The following is a 23,668-nucleotide window of genomic DNA, read 5'->3' on the forward strand; positions in this document are numbered from 1 at the left end:
TACAATGTACAAATCTGATAATTTATCACAAGAGCAAAAAAAACCCTAACCAGAAAAGTCAACAATAGTCAACACGGCAGATCCCTTCCTCAATTCAACTTGGTCAAACCCAGTCAACTTCGGCCTCCAACAGCGAGTCTAATCAGCCAAAAATAGTCTGAAAAAGTCCAATCAAAATTGGTCAACGAAATTCAACTCTACCCTAGAACAATCAACGATGGTCAAAGGAGAGGTCAAATTGCCTTGATTTTAAGGCCCAGATCTGCGACCTGCTAGGACCGAGATACCTCACCCAAACCGAAGTGAAAACAGGTCAACGCTTCAAGCCAACATAGTCAAAAAACCTCCCTGCAACTTGGTCAACGTTGGTCAACACAGACAGTAGAAATTTGTCCTCCTTTCCTTCACACGTGTGAGAGAGAAGAATGCCCAGAAACATGTACCCAATCACAAGAGGAGAGAGAGATGTGAGATGAGATAATGGTGAAATGACTTGAGGTCTCCTTTTATATGCAACATTGAGGATGAGTTGGGGGTTTGAATCCTTGTTTTGCTTGCTTGCCGACCTTGACAATTTGTCCATAATATAAATAAATTCATATCTTCATTTGTACATGTCAAAATTGGATGATCTTTAGATCAATCCTACACCTCTCGGAGAGAGGAATCCAAGAAAAATACTAGTTGTCATTAATAAGATGACCCATGTGGAGTTTGGCCCTAGTTGCCAATTTTAACACTCCCTCTCAACTAGGGAGAACTCCATCTGCCAATATGTACTATTTCTGCCATCAATGCGCTGCTTTACACTACTCTGCTTTGCTTTGCCAAACTATGAAAAAGAATAAGTGATTGAGAATGTATCATACCATTCTCTACTGACCCGAAGTTAGTTCCAAATAAAAGAGTGCCTCATACCACTCTTATGACCCAAAGTCAGTTCCAATCAAAAGAGTGTCTCATACCACTCATACTGACCCGAAGTTAGTTCCAATTGATCCCAGATCAATATCGGTCATCCTAGCATAGGGAGTACGGTAGTAGACGATGCATCCATTGGTAGTAATATGGTCCTTATCCTCATTTCCCTACTCATTGGCCAGACGAGAGGTACTCCCCATGAGTACTTGTTAATTTATGGTATGTTCTATGTTTAATGCAGTTTACTTCGATTTCTTCTTATTAGCCACTGTTTAGCAATCACATAAACATAAAGTAGAATGTTGATAGAACATTAATAGATCGACAGAAAACAAGCCAAGACAAGAGACACAAGATGTGGTGGTTAGCCAGGGACAAACCCCAATGCGAGCAAACCCTTTGATCAATTCTTCTTTAATCTTCAATAGTTCAGCAGAGAGAAATAGTACAAATTCAGAAATTTGTAATTTTATGATAGCAACAGCAAACCCTAAATCAGCAAAGTCAAATCTAGTTAAACAGCCCCGGATTGACCTCTAGTCAACCTTGAAGAACTCGGTCTTCAACAGCAAACTTCGGTAGCCCAAAACAGCCCTTGGTCAATGGTCAAAACAACAGTCAAAGATCAGCAGTCTACGGTCAGCCCTAACCAGTTAACACTGGTCAACACTTTTGGTCAACGCAGCACCCAAACAGCATGTGCAGGTCAGCCCTTGGTCAACGCTTCATTTAGCAGCCCAGCACTTGGTCAACGCAGCCCTAAAAAAGTCAATTCTGCCCTAAAATCAGTCAACACTGCCCTAAACAGAAAATGTGTCCTTCCTCTTGCACGTGTGAGAGAAGCTGCTCCTTCGTTGGCCCAATTTTGTTGAGGAGAGAGAAGATGAGTGAGATGAGACAAGTGAATAATGACTCAACCTCACTTGTATTTATATGATGTGCTGGGCATGTGTGCCACACATTTAGCTCCTGGCCGACCTTGACAATTTGTCAAGTAAATACAAATAAATTCATATCTCCATAAATACTTGTCAGAATCAGATGATCGTTAGATTAATCCTACACCTCTCAACAAGAGGAATCAAGGAAAAATATCAACTACCATAAATAAGATGACCCACATGAAGTTTGGCCCTAGTTGCCAATTTTAACACTCCCTCTCAATTAGGAAGAACTCCATCTGCGAATCCGTCTGATCGTCCGTACTATCTCTGCCATCAAATGCACTGTCCTGCACCACTCGGCTCTACTCTGCTCTATTTTACTCTGCTCTGCTGAACTATGAAGAAGAAGAAATGATCGAGGATGTGTCATAACATCCTCCACTGACCCGAAGTCAATCTCAAAGAGTGTGTCACACCACTCTCACTGATCCCATATCAGTATCATTGATCCCAGATCAATGGAGGTCATCTTAGCATAGGGAGTGCGGTAGATACAACTATGCGTCCATTGATAGTACTACTATGGTCCCTAACCCCATTTCCCTACTCATTGATCAGATGAGAGGTACTTCCCATGAGTCCCAAACTGCATGGGTAGGATGCCTCGACAAGAGAACTAATCATCCTGTCCCTAAGTCGCCATGGTGTATCACAGGGAAAGGTTGAACCTTTCACCCTGTACATAGCGCACCAGTAAGGGAAGGTGAGTTGCCTAATGGTCGCATGTTGCTCCAAGAAGTACCCCAAGCCCCTCGGAGCTCCCAAAGCTCAATGTATGCATCATACACGACCTTCATAAGAGGGTCTCTCAACGACACCAAGTGGTTCTTGGAAAGTCAAGAATTTGACCTTTCCCAGGGGCTTCGTCAAAATGTCGGCGACCTGCTAATCTGTACCGATATGTTGGAGCCTTATTGCTCCCCACTACACCATATCCCGAATATAGTGGTACCTGATATCGATATGTTGGAGTGTTCATGAAATACGAGATTCCCTGATAAATGAATCCTGCTCTGGTTGTCACACAGGATCACGATAGTATCCAGTGTAAATCCAAACTGCTCACTAAAGAGCTTCCGCAATTAGACTGCCTCACAAGAGGCCATACTCACAGCAATGTACTCTGCCTCAGCGATGCTTAAGGCCACCGAGCTTCTTGCTCATCCAGGATATCGAAGCAAATCCTAAAGAGAGACAACACCCGGAAGTGCTCTTTCAGTCCACCACACTACCCACCCAATCAGCATCTATAAATCCATGTAGTATCACATCTTCGGCAGTGTATCTCAACCCATGAGTGATTGTGCCACGAAGGTATCTCAACGGATTCTTGGCACCAATCCACTGTGTGTGGTGAGGCTCAACCATATGTTGACTCAATGTGTTGACTACAAAGCATATATCCGGACAAGAGTTCACCAAGAACATCAATGCTTCGATGAGTTGACGATACTCGGTAGCATTTTGTAAAACAAGTCAGGCAGCACTACCGCTTGACTTCTTGAAGTCAAGCTCCATCAGGGTAGTCACGAGCTTGCAGTCCACCATACCGAATCTCTCCAATATCTTCACCACACATTTTCCTTGAAATGGGATCTCTGTTGGCTTCTGCTAGACTTCCAGTCCTTGGAAATAGTGCATCAGTCCTAGGTCCTTCATCTCAAACTCGGAAGCCAACTCCCTCTTACATTTGTGAATGAGAGGGTCTACACCTGTCAGAAAGAGGTCGTCAACGTACAGCGCCAATATGAGAGGTTTGTCATCTTCAACCTTAACGTAAAGGTTAGGGTTGGCTTCACTCCTAGTGAATCCCAGCTTCATCAAGTAGCCATCGATCCTCTCATACTACGCTCGGGATGCTTGCTTCAGCCCATAGAGGGCTTTCTTCAACCTGCACATGTGAGATTCCCGATCATGAATCTCAAATCCTTCGGGTTGTTCCACATAGACTTCCTCTTTGATTGAACCATGCAAGAACGCGGTCTTGACATCCATTTGATGTAGGTTCCATCCTTGCGAAGCAGCAAAGGCTATGATCAAGCGGATGGTGGTATATCGGGCAACAGGTGCAAATATCTCGTCATAGTCTATACCTTCCTTCTGAGAGAAGCCACGAGCGACAAAACAAGCCTTATACTTTTCAGCACTTCCATCAGCTCCATGCTTTATCTTGTAAAGCCATTTCGAAGTGAAAACTGCTTTGTCCTGGGGTCTAAAGACCACATCCCAGACATCGTTCTTCACGATGGACTCATATTCCTCAGTCATAGCATCCTTCCATACTTGATGCTTGACAGTTTTTGCGAATAATGAAGGCTCATTTTGAATGATCGTGCTCATGATGGTCAAGTATCCCTGATATCTGGCCGACTTCTTACTTTCCCAGAAAGTCCCTTTGGGTGCAATGTGTCCTTCGGCATCATCAAGTGTCCCCCTCAGCCATGAAAGCCTCTTCCTAGAAGAGGAAGGCTCTTGTGGAGGGGGATAAATAGGATCCATAGGTTCTTCCACATTGGGCATCGTCTCATCTTCATTTTCCTCCGGTTTCCTGGTGTCAGCTTCTCCAGATTTCCCCAGTATAGGAAGATTGTCAATTTTGCTAAGAGCCATATCTTAGTCAAAGGTGACATCATGGCTAATCTCAACTTCCCTTTGACCAGCCACATCGATTCTATAGCCCTTAGTGTTTTCGCTATGGCCCACGAAGATTCCTTTCTTTCCAAATGCACCCAATTTATTCCTTTTCTCTTTTGGCACATGAAAATATACAGGACTTCTAAAAATTCTAAAATGAGATACGCCAGGGTTCTTACTAGTGAAAAATCTCTTCGGGGGTCTTGGAACCCAATGCTTGATGAGGGCATCGATTTTGAACATATACGACGGTATTCGCAGCGTCGGCCCATAGAAACTTCGGAAGCCTTTGATCATGAAGCATAGCATAGACAACTTCCACAATCGTAGGATTCTTCCTTTCCGCCACACCATTTTGCTCAGGAGTATATGGTGTTGTAGTCTCCCTCTTAATGCCAGCCTCTTTGCAAAAGTCATGGAACTCATTGGATTCATACTCAGTCCTTAAGATACTAATCTTCTTTTCGGTTTGATTCTCAAGAAGTATATCCAAGTCTTGCGAAAATAATCATCTGTAAAAGTCAGGTAATATAAATATCCTCCCAAGGAGTTCACAGACATCGTACTAGATATGTCTGAGTGAACTAACTGCAATATATTAGAGGTCTTGCTATGGTGTGAAGGGAATGGTCCCCTTTTGAGCTTTCCTTCGGCACATCCAAGACATACACCTTCTTGCTCTAATTTGAACTCGGGCATCCCAGTCACCATTTGTCTCACATCGGGTAGAGCTTTACAATGAAGGTCGGCAAAACTCTGGTGCCATAGTTCGGACCTAAGTCACCGGATTCGTCCTAAACCCCCTGTGAATCCCGAATCTGGCGAATCCGACACGATTCGGTCCGGATTCGTGTCCAAATCGCAGGACGCGTCGTGTCCGAGGGCATGTCGCAATTTTCAGGGGCGTGTCCGGTTTCCAGGACTCGCTAAGCTCAGCGCGGGAATGAAAAGGGTGTGTTTGTTCACAAAAATTGTCATTTGGCAAGTGATTTGTGCTGTTGGCAAGTGATTTGTGTTGTTGGAGCAAGGAGTAAAGCATTCAGCAAGGAGAATCGACCAGGTAAGTTCTAATCTCACTGTTCAAACTTCAGTGTTTATGGTTTACGTTGAGCAGCTCCATTACCAGTCAAGCCCTTTGACAATCCTCGGTCTCAGTCTCTAGCTCCATTACCACTCCAATCACACTATTATTCAATGGTCAACCACTCCAATCGCAGCAAAGAAGGGTTATAAACTTATAAGTTGTGACTCGTGAGTTATATTGTTATCTATCAGCCGCTCAGCGTCTTCTAACTCATATGATAATAACAGTAGTGTCATGATCTTGATGGTCGAGTAACATTGTCAATAATAGAGACCGGTTATGGCAGTGAAATATTAAATATATGATGGTGTGAAGTGTCTTTATAAGACAAGTAGTAATCTACTTAACAATGAGACTGTTTTGTAACTAGATGACATTGCAGAACAGTGATCCTGATTGACATTCCTCTACAGAAATGGCATAGAGACTAACTTCTAATTTATGAGTTGTCGCCTGTCATGAGACGTATAGAAGTATTTTGGAAGACTTGATAGTATAAAATTTAAATAAAACAGTGAGGTATGGTCCAGCAAATAAAATTTTGTGTCGAACACCTACGGCAAAGTTATAACGAAACTTCCAAAGTTCCAAGTTGTATGATTGCTGTAACTTGAAGGTAATCGACTAAGGTACAGTTCATTACCATCTGATTTAACATTGCTTTTGAATCCCCTATCACAATCTGCGTTTGTATGTGAGAGTTGTTAACTATATTCAAACCATAAAATACAAAGTTTGTTTAATGACTTACCAAATTTCCCATACATAAGATGATTCAATCGTTCTTTTAAGACACACAATAACCCATTCTGCACCTGCCAGCCCATACCTGACTTTTTATTATATATCAAATTTATTTTACTTTTAATTTTATATAATTAAGAATGTCATATTCAATGTACAATACTAAGTTCTAGCCTATGAGATAAATATTACAATCTCACCTGTAAAATACAGCTACCATCTCATAATTATAATTTACAGTGTTGTTCAGTGTTGGATTGATGGAACATTGGAAACCTTGCATTGTAAACATTTTGATCACAGAGCTGAGAGAATCGATGTTTCAAATCTTGAATGTTGTGAGCCTGTGACACTTAAAATTGATTAATGCACAGTCAGTGACCAGATTAACATTGTGTTAGGTGGTGTAATGTCCTGAGGGGATTATTTTTCCCTTAGGGTTTAAGAAAATAAGAGAATATTGCAACAAAATTCCAGCACTTTTTCAACTATCTTTAATGACCATAAAGATACAGTAATAGGCAGATAAATAACATCAACAGTCCCTTAATTTATATTTCTCACAGTCCCTCCATTTTTTTGCATTTTTTACAGCAGTTTGTATATGATTTTCATTTTTTATTTACAAATTTGTGCATGCTTTGTAAGTTTGTTCATTTTTTTTTACAGGTAACAGTGTTCATGGCTCAATCAAAGGCAGCAGCAGTTAGGGGGCAAAGGAAGGGCAAGAATGTCATGGGTAGAGATGCCCTTCCTCCCCCAATATCATCAGAGTCTGCTGCAAGTAATGTTGAGGGAAGAGAACTTAAAGACAATGATAAATATCCATTGTGGAAATATGTCACAAGAGAGGATGGGCCAGACAACAAGGGAAAGGGAGGAGGCAATGTGCAATGGAAATGCAATTTTTGTAACATTTCTTTCAAAAGCACATATTACCGTGTGAAATCACATTTGTTGGCTTTACCTGGTTGTGGGATTGGATCTTGTAGAGCTATTACTTCACAAAAGAGAAAAGAATTGCAAAAGGAGGCCAATGTTGGTATGGAACATGTGGCACTGGCTTCAAAATCAAAAATAGCCAAGAATGAAGACCCCCTTCCATTTTTTAGGAAAGCCAACACCAAATTTCCATTTGAGAGTTCTACTTCTACTGGGGGACAAGCATCAAAAAGATCACTTGGTCCAATGGACAAGATTTTCCAAAAAGAGAGACAGGAAGAGCTTGATCTCACCATTGCCTTCTTCTTCTATCAAAACTTCATATCATTTAATGTTGCACGTTCACCTTTATTTGTTGAGATGTGCCGAGCTCTAACTCAAGGGGCTCCAACAGGGTATGTGCCTCCTGGGTCAGAGGAGTTGAGAACCACATTGTTGACGAAGGCAAAAAAAGAGGTGCAAAAAATGCTTGAGCCTATTGTGGCAACATGGCCAACATCTGGGGTTAGCATTGTTTCTGATGGATGGACAGATCCAGCACGACACCCAATCATCAACTTCATGGTGTCTTCCTTGAATGGTCCAATTTTCATGAAAGCGGTGGATACACTTGGCGAATACAAGGATGCACAATTTATGGTTGAGTTATTTATTGAAGTTGTTGAAGATGTAGGTGTTGAATCTTGTGTGCAAATCATTACAGATAATGCACCTGTTTGCAAGGTCGCTGGCATGATTGTGGAAGCTAAATATCCACAAGTGTTTTGGACAACTTGCATTGTCCATTCATTGAACTTAGCACTGAAATCCATTGCTTCTGATGTGCTTTGGATTGGAAGCATTATTGAGGATGCAAGACATATCCGTAACTTTGTGCAAAATCATACAAATGCCCTCACTATCTACACGGAGTACAGCAATCTATCATTGTTGAAGATTGTTGATACACGGTTTGCATCTTCATTCATGATGTTGAAGAGGTTGAGGGGGGTCAAGACCGCCCTTGGGTACATGGTTATTTCTGAGTTTTGGTCTTTTTGGAGAAAGACAGATCAGGCAGCCTCTAAAAGAGTGAAGGACACAGTGCTAGATGATGCTTGGTGGGAGAGGGTAGATCTAATTATTTGGATCATGGACCCTATCATTTCTTTGCTTCGAGTTGCAGATACAGACAAACCCATCCTAGGAGAGGTTTATGAGGGATGGGATTCCATGATTGAGTCTGTGAGGAGCATTATTCTACAGAGTGAGTGCCCCGAGTATGAGACATCAGCCTCTGCCTTCTGTGATACCATACAGGATATTCTTGTCAGCAGATGGGACAAGAATTGTACACCTTTACATTGTTTGGCTCACTCATTGAACCCCAAATACTACAGCCATGAGTGGTTGAATGGTGGACCTTCCCGCAGATTCCCTCCTCACATGGATGGTGAAATCTCACAGGGGAGGAAAGAGGCATTCAGGCGGATTTATCAGGATAGTGCATTGCTTGCTGAGGTGGAGGATGCCTTTGCAGAGTTTTCCACTGGCAGTGGTCGATTTGGAGGTTATGATGTGATTAGAGACAGGGGGTTAAGAAGCCCTATTCTTGGTGGGCAAATCATGGGGCAACAAGCCCTCCTCTTCAGCAGTTAGCCATGAGGCTCCTCTCTCAGGTGACTTCATCCTCTTGTTGCGAGAGGAATTGGAGCACATATGGGAATTTGCATAATGTGAAGAAGAGCAGGCTTGAGCAGTCCAGGGCAGAGACAATGGTGTATGTGCACACCAACCTTCGTCTTATTTACAGGCAGAGGGAAGAGTGGTTGAGGGGAAAGACAAAGATGTGGGATGTCTTTCCTGATGATATGGGTCTGGACACCACTGTTGAGTTGGCATTGGCCAACATGGATCTCAGTGATCCAGTGCTAGACCCTGTTAGTTTTGATGACTTAGAGGGGTCAACCTCCATACCAGCAAATGCAGAGGCGATTATGGATACACGGGAGGAGGATGCAAAGGAGAGCAGTGGGGACCATGATGATGGGGACAGTGATGCTGATTCTGATGTTGATTGATGCCTTGAGGCTTGTATACCTGTAGGCTGTAGTTGTTTTATATTTTCTATTTCTATTTGTCATTGGCATTGCACCAACACTACCTATGTAACAAATTTTGATTTGATGACTTAATGAGAAAACTACAATTATCAGTGTGTTTATCTTACTATCTTGTAGTTGTAAGTTGTCTTTCAGTTACGAATTATGAATCATGATTTAAATTTTTAATAGATTTATCATTTATGTGACCAGTACCACTGACATTTATTTGAATTTTGTATGTACTATGCATGCTAATAGCTATAGATGAAGATCTATGTTTGAAATCAATAAATTTGTATCATTAATTAAAATTTGTGTAAGAAATATGATAATATCTAATTTTTAATATATATATATATATATATATATATATATATATATATATATATATATATATAGGTATGTATTTTAATAAAATAATATATAATGTGTCCTGTTCCGAGGGGTCAGCGTGTCCGAATCCGACACCACGAATCCCGAATCCTACGTGTCCCGAATCCCCGTGTCAGGTGACTTAGGTTCAGACTGAAGAGATGTGTCACAAGTCATGACACCCAGTGGACTTCCTCCAACCTGATATAGTGAATCAACTCGAAACCCAAGAGAAAAAGCATCTTTAGAATTCTTTTTCCATACACGTACCTTGCTATCGATGAAGACCACTTTGTAGCCTTTGTCTTCCATTGCCGAAATGGATACCAGGTTCTTTTTAAGATCAGGTACATATAGGACTTCTTGCAAATGAATTGTATTGCCCTGATTCAATTGTAGAGTAACATTTCCTACACCTTTCACTAGATATTTGGAGTTGTCCCCAAGAACAATTTCCAGGTTGGTCTCCTTCTCTATCAAATTAGAGAGAGCTCCTTTGTAACCAGTGAAGTGCCTTGAGGCACCACTATCAATAAGCCAATTTCCTAGCGAGTCTGGGGGAGCAGTAGTAGAGAGGGCCGCTGGTAGATAATATTCATCTTGCTTATTGTTAACAACGTTAGATTCATACCTGGAGTTTCTTGCCTTCTTGGAGGGTTGACCACTTCCTTGATTTCCGGCATTCCTCTTTCCTTTGCCATTGAACCTGCCATTCCTTTGATTGCCTCGGGAGTGATTTTGATCGTCGTCATGATGTGTGTCCTTTCTATCAGGGCACTCCCTTGCATAGTGGCCCATTTTGTTGCAACTGTAACATCTTCCTTGTCTTCCACCCTCGATCCGGCCTTTCCTTTAAATTTAGACCCGGAATAGTTTCTCCTTTTAGCATGAGAGGAGAAAGCAGAGGGATTGCCTCTAAGTGCAGGCATTTCCTGCTCATCCATCCTTGTCTCTTTTTGAATGCATCTCGTCATCAATTCCTCAAATCCAGGAATCACATTATTGTTGAGAAGAGTAATTCTGAATATATATCGTTCAGAAGGGAGTCCCCCGAGAGTTGTGATGGTCAGTTCCCTGTCAGGAATGACTTCCCCAATTGATAGGAGATCATTCTTGATCTCGGTGATCCTTAAGAAGTATGCTTGCATACTCTCATATTTGCCCTTTTTAATTTCCTTCAGCTTATTCTTAAGGAACAAAACTTGATTTGCATCATTAACTTTAAATAAGCTTACCAGTTTATCGTAGATTTCCTTGGAGGTGGTCAGCTTGAAAACATAGGCCACTAGACGCTTGTCGATAGAGTCCCGGATAATCTTCTTTGCTTTGACTTCTCCCCTAGTCCACTTGTTCCTAGCAGCAGCAGATGCATTTGATGGAGGCTCAACAATTTTGCCTCGCACATGATCCAACACTTCTTGCTCTTCTAATGTCAGATCGAGAGACATCTTCCATCCATGATAGTCAAACTTCTCACGGAGTTTGTCTTCAGTGGGGAAGTGTGATGAGGACCCCATGAAGTCTTAGAGATTGCTTCAACAGCCTTCGGTGATTGCTCTTGCTCTTGCTCTTGCTTGGGCTTTGTCTTCACCTCAGCTTTGATACCATGTTAATTTATGGTATGTTCTAGGCTTAGTGCAGTTTACTTTTATTAGCCAATGTTTACCAATCACATAAACATAAAGTAAAATGCTGATAGAACATTAATAGATCGACAGAAAACAAGCCAAGACAAGAGACACAAGATGTGGTGACTAGCCAGGGACAAACCCCAATGCGGGGAAACCCTTTGATCAATTCTTCTTTAATCTTCAATAGTTCAACAGAGAGAAACAGTACAAATTCAGATATCTATAATTTTATAACAGCAGTAGCAAACCCTAAATCAGCAAAGTTAAATCTAGTCAGACAGCCCCGGATTGACCTCTAGTCAACCTTGAAGAACTCGTCTTCAGCAGCAAACTTCAGCAGCCCAAAACAGCCCTAGGTCAACACTCAAAACAGCAGTCAAAGATCAGCAGTTTGCAGTCAGCCCTAACCAGTCAACGTTGGTCAACACTTTTGGTCAACGCAACACCCAAACAACATGCGCAGGTCAGCCCTTGGTCAACGCTTCATTTAGCAGCCCAGAACTTGGTCAACGCTACCCTAAAATCAGTCAACGCCACCCTAAACAGAAAATGCGTCCTTCCTCTTGCACGTGTGAGAGAAGTTGCTCCTTTCCTGGCCCAATTTTGTTGAGAGAAAAGATGATTGAGATGAGATGAGTGAATAATGACTCAACCTCACTTGTATATATATGATGTGTTGGGCATGTGTGCCACACATTTAGCTGATGGCCAACCTTGACAATTTGTCAAGTAAATATAAATAAATTCATATCTCCATAAATATTTGTTGGAATCAGATGATTGTTAGATCAATCCTACACCTCTCGATGAGAGGAATCAAGGAAAAATATCAGCTGCCATAAATAAGATGACCCACATGGAGTTTGGCCCTAGTTGCCAATTTTAACAATCCTAGACTGCATGGGCATGATGTCTCAGCAGGAGAAGGATGAACCACTCATCCTGCCTACATGTCGCCACGTGGTATCACAGGGAAGGCTGAACCACTAACCCTGTACACAGCGAACCATTAGGGGAAGCTGAACCACTCACCCTATGGTTGCTCGTCGCTCCAACAAGTACCTCAAGCCCCCCGAAGCTCCAAAATCTCAATGTCCATATCATACAAGACCCTCATAAGTGGGTCTCTCCACGACTCCAAGTCGTTCTCGGAAGGCCAGGAACTTGACTTTCCCCAAGGGCTTTGTCAGAATATCGGCGACCTGCTCATCAGTCCCAATGTGATGGAGCCTTATTACTCCCCGTTGTACCATATCCTGGATAAAGTGGTACCTGATATCTATATGCTTGGAGCCATCATGAAATACGGGATTCTCTGATAATTGAATCCCACTCTAGTTGTCACAAAGGATCACGGTGGTATCCAACACATGTCCAAACAACTCACTAAAGAGCTTTCTCAACCAGATAGCTTCACAGGAGGCCATACTAGCAGCTATGTATTCGGCCTTACCGATGCTCAAGGCAACCGATTTCTGCTTCCTACTCATCCAGGATATCAAAGCAGAACCCAAAGAAAAACAACATCCATAAGTGCTCTTGCGATCCACCACACTGCCAGCCCAATGCAGCCTCACATCTCCAACAGTGTATCTCAGTCCATGAGTGATTATGCCCCGAAGATATCTCAGAAGATACTTGGCACCAATCCCATGTATGTGATGAGGCTCAACCATACACTGGCTCAGTGTGTTAACTGCAAAACATATCTCTGGACGAGAGTTCACCAAGAACATCAGTGCTCCTATGAGTTGACGCTACTCAGAAGCATTTCCCAATTCAGGTCTGGTAGCACTACCACATAAATTTTTAAAGTTAAGTTCCATAGGGGTAGTCACATGCTTGCAGTCTACCATCCCAAATCTTTCCAATATCTTCACAACATATTTTCCTTGAGATAGGAAAATTTCACCTGGCTTTTGCCAGACCTCCAACCCTAGGAAGTAGTGCATCGGTCTTAGGTCCTTCATCTCAAATTCAAAAGCCAACTCCCTCTTACATTTGTGAATGAGAGGGTCTGCACCTATCAGGAAGAGGTCGTCCACATAAAGTACCAGAATGAGAGGTTTATCATTTTCAACCTTAAAGTAAAGGTTAGGATCAACTTCACTTCTAGTGAATCTCAGCTTCATCAGATAGTTATCGATCCTCTTGTACCAAGCCCAGGGTGCTTGCTTCAAACCATAGAGAGCTTTCTTCAACCTGCATACATGAGATTCCCGGTCATGAACCTTAAACCTCAAACCCCTCGAGTTGTTCCACATAGACTTCCTCTCTGATCGAACCATGCAAGAAAGCGATTTTGACATCTATCTGATGTAGGTTCCGTCCTTGCAAGGCAGCAAGGGCTATGATCGAGCGGAGGGTGGTGTATCGGGCAACAGGTGCAAATATCTCATCGTAATCTACACCTTCATTTTGAGAGAAGCCTCGAGCAACAAAGTGAGCCTTGAACTTTTCTGCACTTCCATCAGCGCCATGCTTGATTTTGTAGAGCCACTTAGAGATGACAACCAATTGTCCTGGGGTCTAGGGGCCACATCCCAGAGATCATTTTTCATAATTGACTCGTATTCTTCATTCATAGCATCCTTCCATACTTGTTGCTTCACGACTTCTTCAAATGATGAAGGCTCATTTTGAATGATAGTGCTCATGACGGTCAAGTATCCTTGATACCTGTTCAACTTCTTGCTTTCACGGAAAGTCCCCCTTGGTGCAATATGTCTCTCGGCATCTTCGAGAGTCTCCCTAAGCCATGAGGGTCTCCTCTTGGAGGAGGAGGGCTCTTGAGGAGGAGGATCAATAGGATCCATATGTTCATCAATATCCGACATTTTTCATCTTCTTTTGCACCCTATTTTCCGGTGTCCACTTCTTTGTCCTTCCTTGGGATAGGAAAGTTGTTGATCTTTCTGAGGGCTATATCTTTGTCGATGGTGACATCATGACTTATCTCAACTTCCCTTTGACCAGCCCTAGATAACCGGATTCGTCCTAGAGGCCCCTCGAATCCCGAATCCAGCGTGTCCGACACGATTCTGCCCTGATTCGTGTCCAAATCCAATGACACGTCGTGTCCTATTTTGACACGTTGAATCCGACTGCGTGTCACGATTTTGGCAGCGTGTCCTGTTTTCCAGGACTCGTTAGACAGCAAAAGTGACCTGCGCGGGTATGAAAATGCCGCATTTGTTCATGATAGCCACAAATATTTTCATTTGGCAAGCATTTTGGCAGCTTAATGATCAAGTCTAGGCCCTAGTATTGATATGCTATTCATGGTAATGTTAAATTCTTAAAGTAAAAGTGACATTCTCCTTAATCTTCATTTTCATCCTTTTACTTAAATTTTTAACATTACCATGAAATGACTCAGGATGTTTGAGAGTGGTTCTAGCCTCATTAGATTTCATATGGAGAAAGTAGAATTTTAGATTTCATTCAAAATCCAACAGACTTATCAGTTTTTCAGGATTTTAGGATTGGGGGATTGCAATGTTTCCATTGAATTTTGTCGTGTATTAGGGTATGGAACTCGTATTTAATCAAGAGCACCAAACTAGGAGCTTCTGAAAATGTCGCTCCCGCTCCGTTTTCGCTCCCGCTCCCCGCTTTTGCTCCCGCTCCCAAGTAACACTGTTCCTAATGATATGGGTCTGGACACCAGTGTTGAGTTGGCATTGGCCAACATGGATCTCAATTATCCAGTGCTAGAGCCTATTAGATTTGATGACTTAGAGGGGTCATCCTCCACACCAGCAGATGCAGAGGCGACTATGGATATAGGGGAGGAGGAGGATGTAGAGGAGAGCAGTGGGGACCATGATGATGAGGACATTGATGCTGAATCCTGATTGATACCTTGAGGCTTGTATACCTGTAGTTGTTTTATATTTTCTATTTCTATTTGCCATTGGCATTGCACCAGCACTACCTATGTAACACATTTTGATTTGATGACTTAATGAGAAAACTACAGTTGTCAACCTATGTAACACATTTTAATTTGATGACTTAATGAGAAAACTACAATTGTCAATGTGTTTATCTTACTATCTTGTAATTGTAAGTTGTCTTTCAGTTATGAATTATGAATCATGATTTAAATTTTTAATAGATTTATCATTTGTGTGACCAGTACCACTGACATTTATTTGAATTTTGTATGTACTATGCATGCTAATAGCTATAGATGAAGATCTATGTTTGAAATCAATAAATTTGTATCATTAATTAAAATTTGTGTAAGAAATATCTAATTTTTAATATATATATATATATATATATATATATATATATATATATATATTTATTTATTTAATAAAATAATATATAACGAATCCTAACGTGTCTTGTTCCGGGGGATCAGCGTGTCCGAATCCGACACCACGAATCTCGAATCCTACGTGTCCCGAATCCCCGTGTCAGGTGACTTAGGACCAGCCACATAAATTCTATAACCCTTAGAATTTTCACTATAGCCCACAAAGACTCCTTTATTTCCAGATACACCCAATTTGCTTCTTTTCTCTTTCGGCACGTGAAAATATACAGGACTTCCGAAAATTCTAAAATGAGAAACATCAGGTTTCTTACCAGTGAACATTTCTTCAGGGGTCTTGGAGTCCAATGCTTGATGAGGGCATCGGTTTTGAACATAAACGGTTGTATTTGCAGCTTCAGACCATAGGAACTTTGGAAGCCCTTGATCATAAAGCATGGCACAAACAACTTCTACAATAGTGTAATTCTTCTTTTTAGCCACACCATTTTGCTCGAGGGTGTATGGCGTTATAGTCTCCCTCTTAGTGCCAACCTCTCTGCAATAATCATGGAATTCATTGGATTCGTACTCAATCCCATTATCAGTCCTTAATATCTTGATTCTCTTCTCAGATTGGTTTTCGATCAAAACTTTGAAGTGACAGAACCAAGTGAACACTTCATCCTTCTTTTTCAAGAAGTAGATCCAGGTCTTGCAAGAATAATCATCCGTAAAGGTGAGATAATATAAATATCCTCCCAAAGAGTTTGCGGGCATCATAGCAGATATGTCGGAGTGGATCAATTGCAATATATTTGTGGTCTTGCTATTACTTGAGGAGAATGGTCCCCTTGTAAGCTTTCCTTCGGCACATCCCGGACATACAACTTCATGCTCTACTTTAAACTCGGGCATATTTGTCACCATCTGTCTCACATCAGGTAGGGCCTTATAGTGAAGATGGGCAAACCTCCGGTGACATAGTTCAGATTGTAGAGATGTGTCGCAAGACATGGCTCCCAATGGACTTCCTCCAACTTGATACAAAGTGTCAACCCTGAACCCAAGAGTAAAAGCATCTTTAAAATTTCTTTTCCAAACACGTACCTTTCCATCGATGAATTCCACCTTGTATCCTTTGTCTTCCATTGCTAAAATGGACACCAGGTTCTTCTTGAGATCGGGTACATATAGTACTTCTTGTAAATGAATAGTGTTACCTTGGTTCAATTGAAGGGTAACATTCCCTACTCCCTTCACGAGATAAGTGGAATCGTCTCCAAGGATGATCTCCAAGTTTGTCTCCTTCTCTATCAGATTAGAGAGAGCTTCCTTGTATCCGGTGAAGTGCCTTGAGGCACCACTATCAATTAGCTAATTCCCCAAAGTGTCCGGTGGAGAGGTAGTGGAGAGGGTCGATATAAGATAGTATTCCTTTTGCTTATTGTTAACAACATTTGATTCTTCATACCTGGAGTTCCTTGCTTTCTTGGAGGGTCGACCATTTCCTTGATGTCCCGCATTCCTTTTTCCCTTGCCATTGGACCTGCCATTCCTTTGATCGTTGTTGTTGAAGTTGCCCCTAGAATGATTGTGATCATCATCATGTGATGTGTCCCTTCTATTTGGACACTCCCTTGCATAGTGGCCAAACTTATTGCAAACAAAGCACCTGCCCTTCCTTCCTCCCTTAGATTCAGGCTTTCAATTGAAATGCCCTTTGGACCCTACATTATTTCTCCTATTGGCATGAGTGGAGAATGCAGTGAGGTTGCTTCTATTAGAAGGCATTTCTTGCTCCACCATTCTTGTTTCTTCTTGAATGCATCTAGACATCAATTCTTCAAACCCTGGAATTCAATCATTATTGAAAATAGCGGTTCTAAATATATACCACTCGGGTGAGAGTCCTCCAAGAGTAGTGATAGTAAGTTCCCTGTCAGGAATGACCTCTCCGATCGAAAGTAGATCATTCTTGATCTCAGTGATCCTTAAGAAGTAGGATTGAATATCCTTGTCCTTGCCCTTCTTAATATCCTTCAACTTATTTTTGAAAAATAAAATTTGATTAGCATCACTAACCTTGAACATGTTGATCAACCTGTCGTCGATCTCCTTGGAGGTCTTCCAGAGATGTAGGCCACTAGACGCTTGTCAATGGAATTTTTGCCTTCTTTGCTTTGACTTCAGCCCTATTGTACTTGGTCTTCGCAGCAACCAGTGCATTTGAAAGAGGCTCAGGGATTTTACCCTTCACATAATGCAACACTTCTTGTTCTTCCAAGGTCAAATCAAGAGACATCTTCCATCCATGATAGTCAGATTTTTCACGGAGCTTGTCTTTAGCCGAGAAGTGGGATGAGGAACTCATTGAGCCTTTTGTCCTTGTCCAAGTGTCTTTGGTGATTGCTCTTTCACTCTTGCTTGAGCTTTGTCTTTGCCTCAGCTCTGATACCATGTTAATTTTAGGCAACAATATTATGTTTTATGCTTTAGAGCAATTTTACTTCAATTTCTTTATTAGCCCAAATTCCCAATATCAATATCCAGATTAGCAATCACATCAACATGATAGTAAAATGCAGATAGAACTTAAATATAAACAGTAGAAGACAGGCCAAGACAAGAGGACACAAGATGTGGCACCAACCAGAGACAAACCCCAATGTGGGGAAACCCTTGATCAATTCTTCTTATATTCTTCAATAGTTCAGCAGAGAGAGAGATAATACAATTTAAAAATCTGATCATTTATGACAGCAACAAAAAAAGCCCTAACAAGAAAAGTCAACGTTGGTCAACAAAGCAGATTCATTCCTCAATTCAACTTGGTCAAACCCAATCAACTTCGGCCTCCAACAGCAAGTCTCAACAGCCCAAAACAGTCTGAAAACATCCAGTCAAAATTGATCAATGAAAGTCAACTCTGCCCTAGTACAGTCAACGCTGGTCAAAGGAGAGGTCAGATTGCCTCGGTTTTAGTGCCTAAATCTATGGCCTGCTAGGACAGAGATACCTCACCCAAACCGAAGTCAAAACAGGTCAACGCTTTAAGTCAACACAGTCAACAGAAATCTGTCCTCCTTTCCTTCGCACGTGTGAGAGAGAAGAATGCCCAGAAATGTGTACCAAATCACAAGAGGAGAGAAAGAGAGATGTGAGATGAGACGATGGTGAAAATGACTTCAGGACTCCTTTTATATGCAACATTGAGGATGAGTTGGGGGTTTGAATGCCTGTTTTGCTCGCTGGCCGACCTTGACAATTTGTCCATAATATAAATAAATTCATATCTTCATTTGTACATGTCGGAATCAGATGATGTTTAGATCAATCTTACACCTCTCAGATAAAAGAATCCAAGAAAAATACAGCTGTCATAGATAAGATGACCCATGTGGAGTTTGGCCCTAGTTGCCAATTTTAACAAGAAGAGAGTCTGCCAAATAACAAAAACAAACTCAAAATAACAAGACTTAACAAGTTCACATTTTCATGTCATCCTATGACTCTAGACCTCTGGAGTGATTTTCTCTTTTTGGACAGATCCAATATCTTTCTTGTATAATTGATATCTAGAAAGGAGATGTTCATTCTCTATTTGAAAGCATTAGAAAGCAACTTTGATAAAGGCAGCAAGCAATGCTGAAACTAGAATTTTCTTTGGCATGATTATGCTTTGGGCCAAGAAGACCATCGTTTGCATCTAATCTTTGTTAGTTAACAGTTCAAAATCTGTATACACAATAAATCAGAACAAAACATACTCTGTTCTGTCTGAATTTTTCTTAAATTTCCAAAAGAAGAAGAAAGAAAGAGAAATCACATTCATTGATTGTGTATATATCACTACAAAATTCCATTCTCTTCTTCATCTAATTTTGGTGGTAGGAGGGTGTATCCATCACTTGATCTGTGATCTACACATATCTCACCACTCCACTTTTGTGGGCATCCACCCTAATGCTTTTCTTGCAGATGAACCATCCTCTATCTCAACTCTTGATTAGTGCAACAACCACTATATTGTGGAATCCCTATTCAATCTAGAGGAACAATTGAATAGTAATTGAGTATATAATTCCAATGGATGAAAATCTAGATGCACCAAATCAAGAGGATTCTATGTGCTTTCAATATTGGTGTAAGAAGGAATTTGTCATCAAAGCCAAACCATGAACATCAACAATTGTAAAATCAATCAAAAGGCAAGGAACACAATCCAAACAAGTGTTGATGATATGTTGTTCACCAGTTTTGAATAGTTACCTTAATTAAATAATAAGATACGATATTTTTATTAATGTTCATAAATGACCACAATTAGGTCAATGGGACTAGAGAATATAAACGGTGGACATCAAATCATGGGAGTTTCTAGATCATTCCTAAATGCTAAAGTACTAACAAAATAAAGGATCTAAATGACAACATGCAGAAAGAAATGAGCATGATAAAAGCTGAACCGCAATGAAAAACCCTAGGAGGATGGAAATCACTATTCAGTATCAATGCCACAAATGGAAATAGGTGCAGACGAGGAAGAAGAAGCTTCCCTGTCATTAACTATCATTGTTAAGAAGCCAATGCAAACCCTGATGATGTCCTTAAGAACATCATGAGACAATCTCACACCTGAACAGTTCACAATTGACCATGACTAAACTACGACAACAAATTGTTGTCATCGTCGCATATTTTTATTCCAAGACAATTGCATCACAATAACATATTAAGTCAATTACAACGCAAGTATACTGATTCCTACTATCGACATCCTACACCAGATATGTCCTAATGCCATCACTCCCAAGATAGTCTAGGCCCATAAAGTCAACTCATCATCGCTACTTTTACTCCACTGCTTTATATGTTTTTCTTTTATGGATGCCTTTTGTCAACATGAGCACAAGCATCCAGAAATGTGAAAGCAAACCTTTCGCTAAGTTTCACAATTGGGGATATCTTTTCCACCAAATTCACCTTGGACTTGCATGTAGCCCTAATCATTATTGTGAGTATCAGTATACAACAAACATGAGCACAAACACTACCATATCCTTAATGAAAAATGAACGAGTACAAGCAAGAGCATCTCCTCGGTAAAACTTGAACCCATATGAGGAACTGACAGTGCCCCGCGTTCACAATGCTTTATATGTCGACTTTAAATGCCATATTATCCGATTTTCAATGGATGATATAATATTCTCACCATTTCCGGAGGCAACTAACACACTACAAATGCTTGATATTTTGTTACTGCCAATGCAGTTGCAACTATACTCTGTTCACAAATGGTCTATTGTATGTAGTTTAACATTAGTAATTACATATTTAACAAACTATCATTTCCCCTTTAATATTTTGAGAGTTCTACTGTATAAAAATTTATGCCTTGAACAAAGTTGAAAGAAAATAGATAGACTCAAAGCCATAGATTGCGCCAAACATGGCAGAATAGCAAATTTAGTAAACCTACTTTGCAAATCCAAGGTTCTCCAAAAACCTAATATAATGGACCAAAATACACAAATGACTAAACTTAAAGTCCATCTCTTCCTCCTATAAATTACCATTTGCACGAAATGCATTTGAATGTGTGTGAAGTATTATTATATTAGTTTCAACCAAAAATGTTCTACAGGTTACCTTGGGTCAGAGTCATATATATTAACATAGTTTTGAGAAACAGTGAATCAAAGGAAGTTTTAAAGTTACATGTTATTTCATGAGAACAAGTTTTGTAATTAGATTAAACTCACATATTTAACTGATTCAAACCTTTATTAAACCTAAGTATCAGTGATGTACAAAAGCAGTACAATTTATATGCATCACAACCTCTAGTATATAAATGATGTCGTGTACATACCAGTTCCATCAATAAGATTGTCTCCTGGAACTCTTTGGCTTCTTAACAAAACTCAACCTGAGCCTCTTCAGTCTCAGATTCTTCTTCTTTTTTATCATTGATAATGTCAATCTTTTGGGCTTCTCCTTTTTAACATCCGCGGGCTGTTTAACTTTGCTTTGCTCTAATATATCTTGTCTACTGCTAGGCATCAATCTTTCTGCGACAGCTTGACGAAACAGTCGCTTAGCTTTGCCAGTATGCCCAATTTCACAGAGCTTGGGGACGAGCAGCTCAAAAGTCTCTTTCCCAGGACGGCAACCATGTCTTATCATTGTACTGAAGACCTTATGAGCATGCTCGACTCGTTGAATTCCACATAGAACTTTGATAAAGCTAAAATAAGCTTTTACATTTGCCTCAAAGCCAGCTTTCTTCATCTGATCCAGCATTTCATGGCCATCAGCCACTCTAGCTGCCTGGAACAAACTCCTGATGAGAACAACATAAGTGGTCAAGTTTGGTGAGCACCCATATTGTTCCATTTTCAAGAAGAACTGGTAAGCATCCTCGGTTTTACGGATTTTGCATAAATGGGTAATGAGAATATTAAAGGTCGATTCGTTACGAGGCACACCTGCTGCCTCCATTTCAACAAGGATCTTATTGGCTTCAGGCAAGAGCCGAAACGGGTCCTTCTCTCTGCACAACTTGCAAATGCAATCGAGCAAAGCATTGTAAGCCGTCACCCCCATGGCAATTTGTCCAACTGACATCTCATTCACCATTCTCTTGGCTTCATTCAATTTCCCCGCAACGCACCACCCTTTGACGAGTGTATTACAGATCTCTTCATCTGGATAATACGTATCTGCCAAACTTTTCACTAAATTCTCTGCATAACTTGCAAACCCTCTCTCGCAAAGCCATTGGACGACGATCTTCTGAGCCTCCTCATTCTGCTTAAACCCGTACTCCTCCATTTTATTGAAGAAAACAACAGCCTGCTTCTCTCTGCCTGCCTTGACAAGCCTTTCCACAACAATCTCAAAGGTCTTCAGACCAATTTCTCCACCAACATCGCAGCTGCCAGAGGCCGCATTTTCTTTGAGCAACGTCTCCACTGCCTTGAAATCTTTCCTTCTTCCCAAAAAGTCTATTACAGCATTGAAAATCTCTAAATTGGAATCGCATCCAGGCTGTTCTATTGACCATTTATAGAACCTTGAAACCTTTCTCCCCGCGTCCTTTGAAACCTTCGCCATCACTTGTTTCAACAAAATGGGATTCATTTCAATTCCAGTTTCTTCTAATTTCTCCACCAAATCTTCCAAATTTACATCTCCATTTAGGATTAGGCAAATCTTTTCAGAGTCTGAGAGCTCCAGGGTTTTATCTTTAGCTTTCGCCCTCTTTTCTCTGGCTTCCTTAGCCCCATTGCCCGTCTTTTTTTCAGTTTTCGGTTCATTGGCAACCTTTGTGGAATAATTGCGGTTCCACGGGGCTGTGGGGAACAATGCAGGACTGCTTTGAAACGATTCGTATCCATTTCGTGCATCAGAAGCGGCAAAGGAATGATCGAAATGTTCAGATGAATATTCTGCACCTTGTAAATTAGAGATCGAACCGATATTCCCCGCCCTCGCAGCAGAAATCGTACCGGATCGCAGCAGTTTCGTCGAGGATGCCTCGATAATCTTTCGCGTTGTAAACATGAGAAAAGGTTTCGCCATTGTTACAGCATTCCAAAGTTCAGTGCTTGATTTGTTCAAAGGGCTTTGTGGGGTTTAAGCCATGGCAAAAACTTTGGTTGAATATCCCGATTCCCCACAGGCACACTTAGGAGATATCGAAGTCGAATAAGTGGAAAACCAAATTACGGCATATTATCTTTCTCCTTTTAACCTTTTTAAAATAAAATGGCTCTCTTTTTTAAAATAAAAAAGGCTTTGGAAAAGGGTAATGTTCACTTATAGATATTTCTAACATTATATTATATAATTTTGGTTGATTTTAATTTTAATTTAAAATTTTGATGGGATATTACTCTACATTTATTAAGCAATTATTTTATTTTTGAATTTTTCACGTATCTTTTTTAATTGAATTTATAAAGATTGAGAGGGTCAAATTTCTCAAAGTACTGATAAAAAGATTTTATTTTTTTATAAAAATTTACATTCTTTATAAG

At 40.7% G+C, this 23,668-nt stretch overlaps 1 protein-coding gene across 2 annotated transcripts in view; it reads right to left on the bottom strand.

The window, feature by feature from the left end:
- Positions 1-23,358, bottom strand: part of LOC149195680 (uncharacterized) — a 65,361-nt gene extending 42,003 nt beyond the window's left edge. For both annotated transcript variants that reach the window (XR_016254611.1, XM_089405403.1), the window contains exon 1: positions 21,499-23,358. Coding sequence is in view for 1 of the 2 variants with exons in the window: in XM_089405403.1 (XP_089261529.1) it covers positions 21,507-23,210 (1,704 nt within the window). In the remaining variant the exon portion in view is untranslated. The remainder of the gene's footprint in view (positions 1-21,498) is intronic.
- Between the last annotated feature and the right edge of the window lie 310 nt (positions 23,359-23,668).

Source organism: Pinus tabuliformis, chromosome 2_2 (assembly GCF_031772625.1).
Source record: "Pinus tabuliformis cultivar Carrire ecotype Pingquan chromosome 2_2, CPIR1, whole genome shotgun sequence".
Lineage (NCBI taxonomy): Eukaryota > Viridiplantae > Streptophyta > Pinopsida > Pinales > Pinaceae > Pinus > Pinus tabuliformis.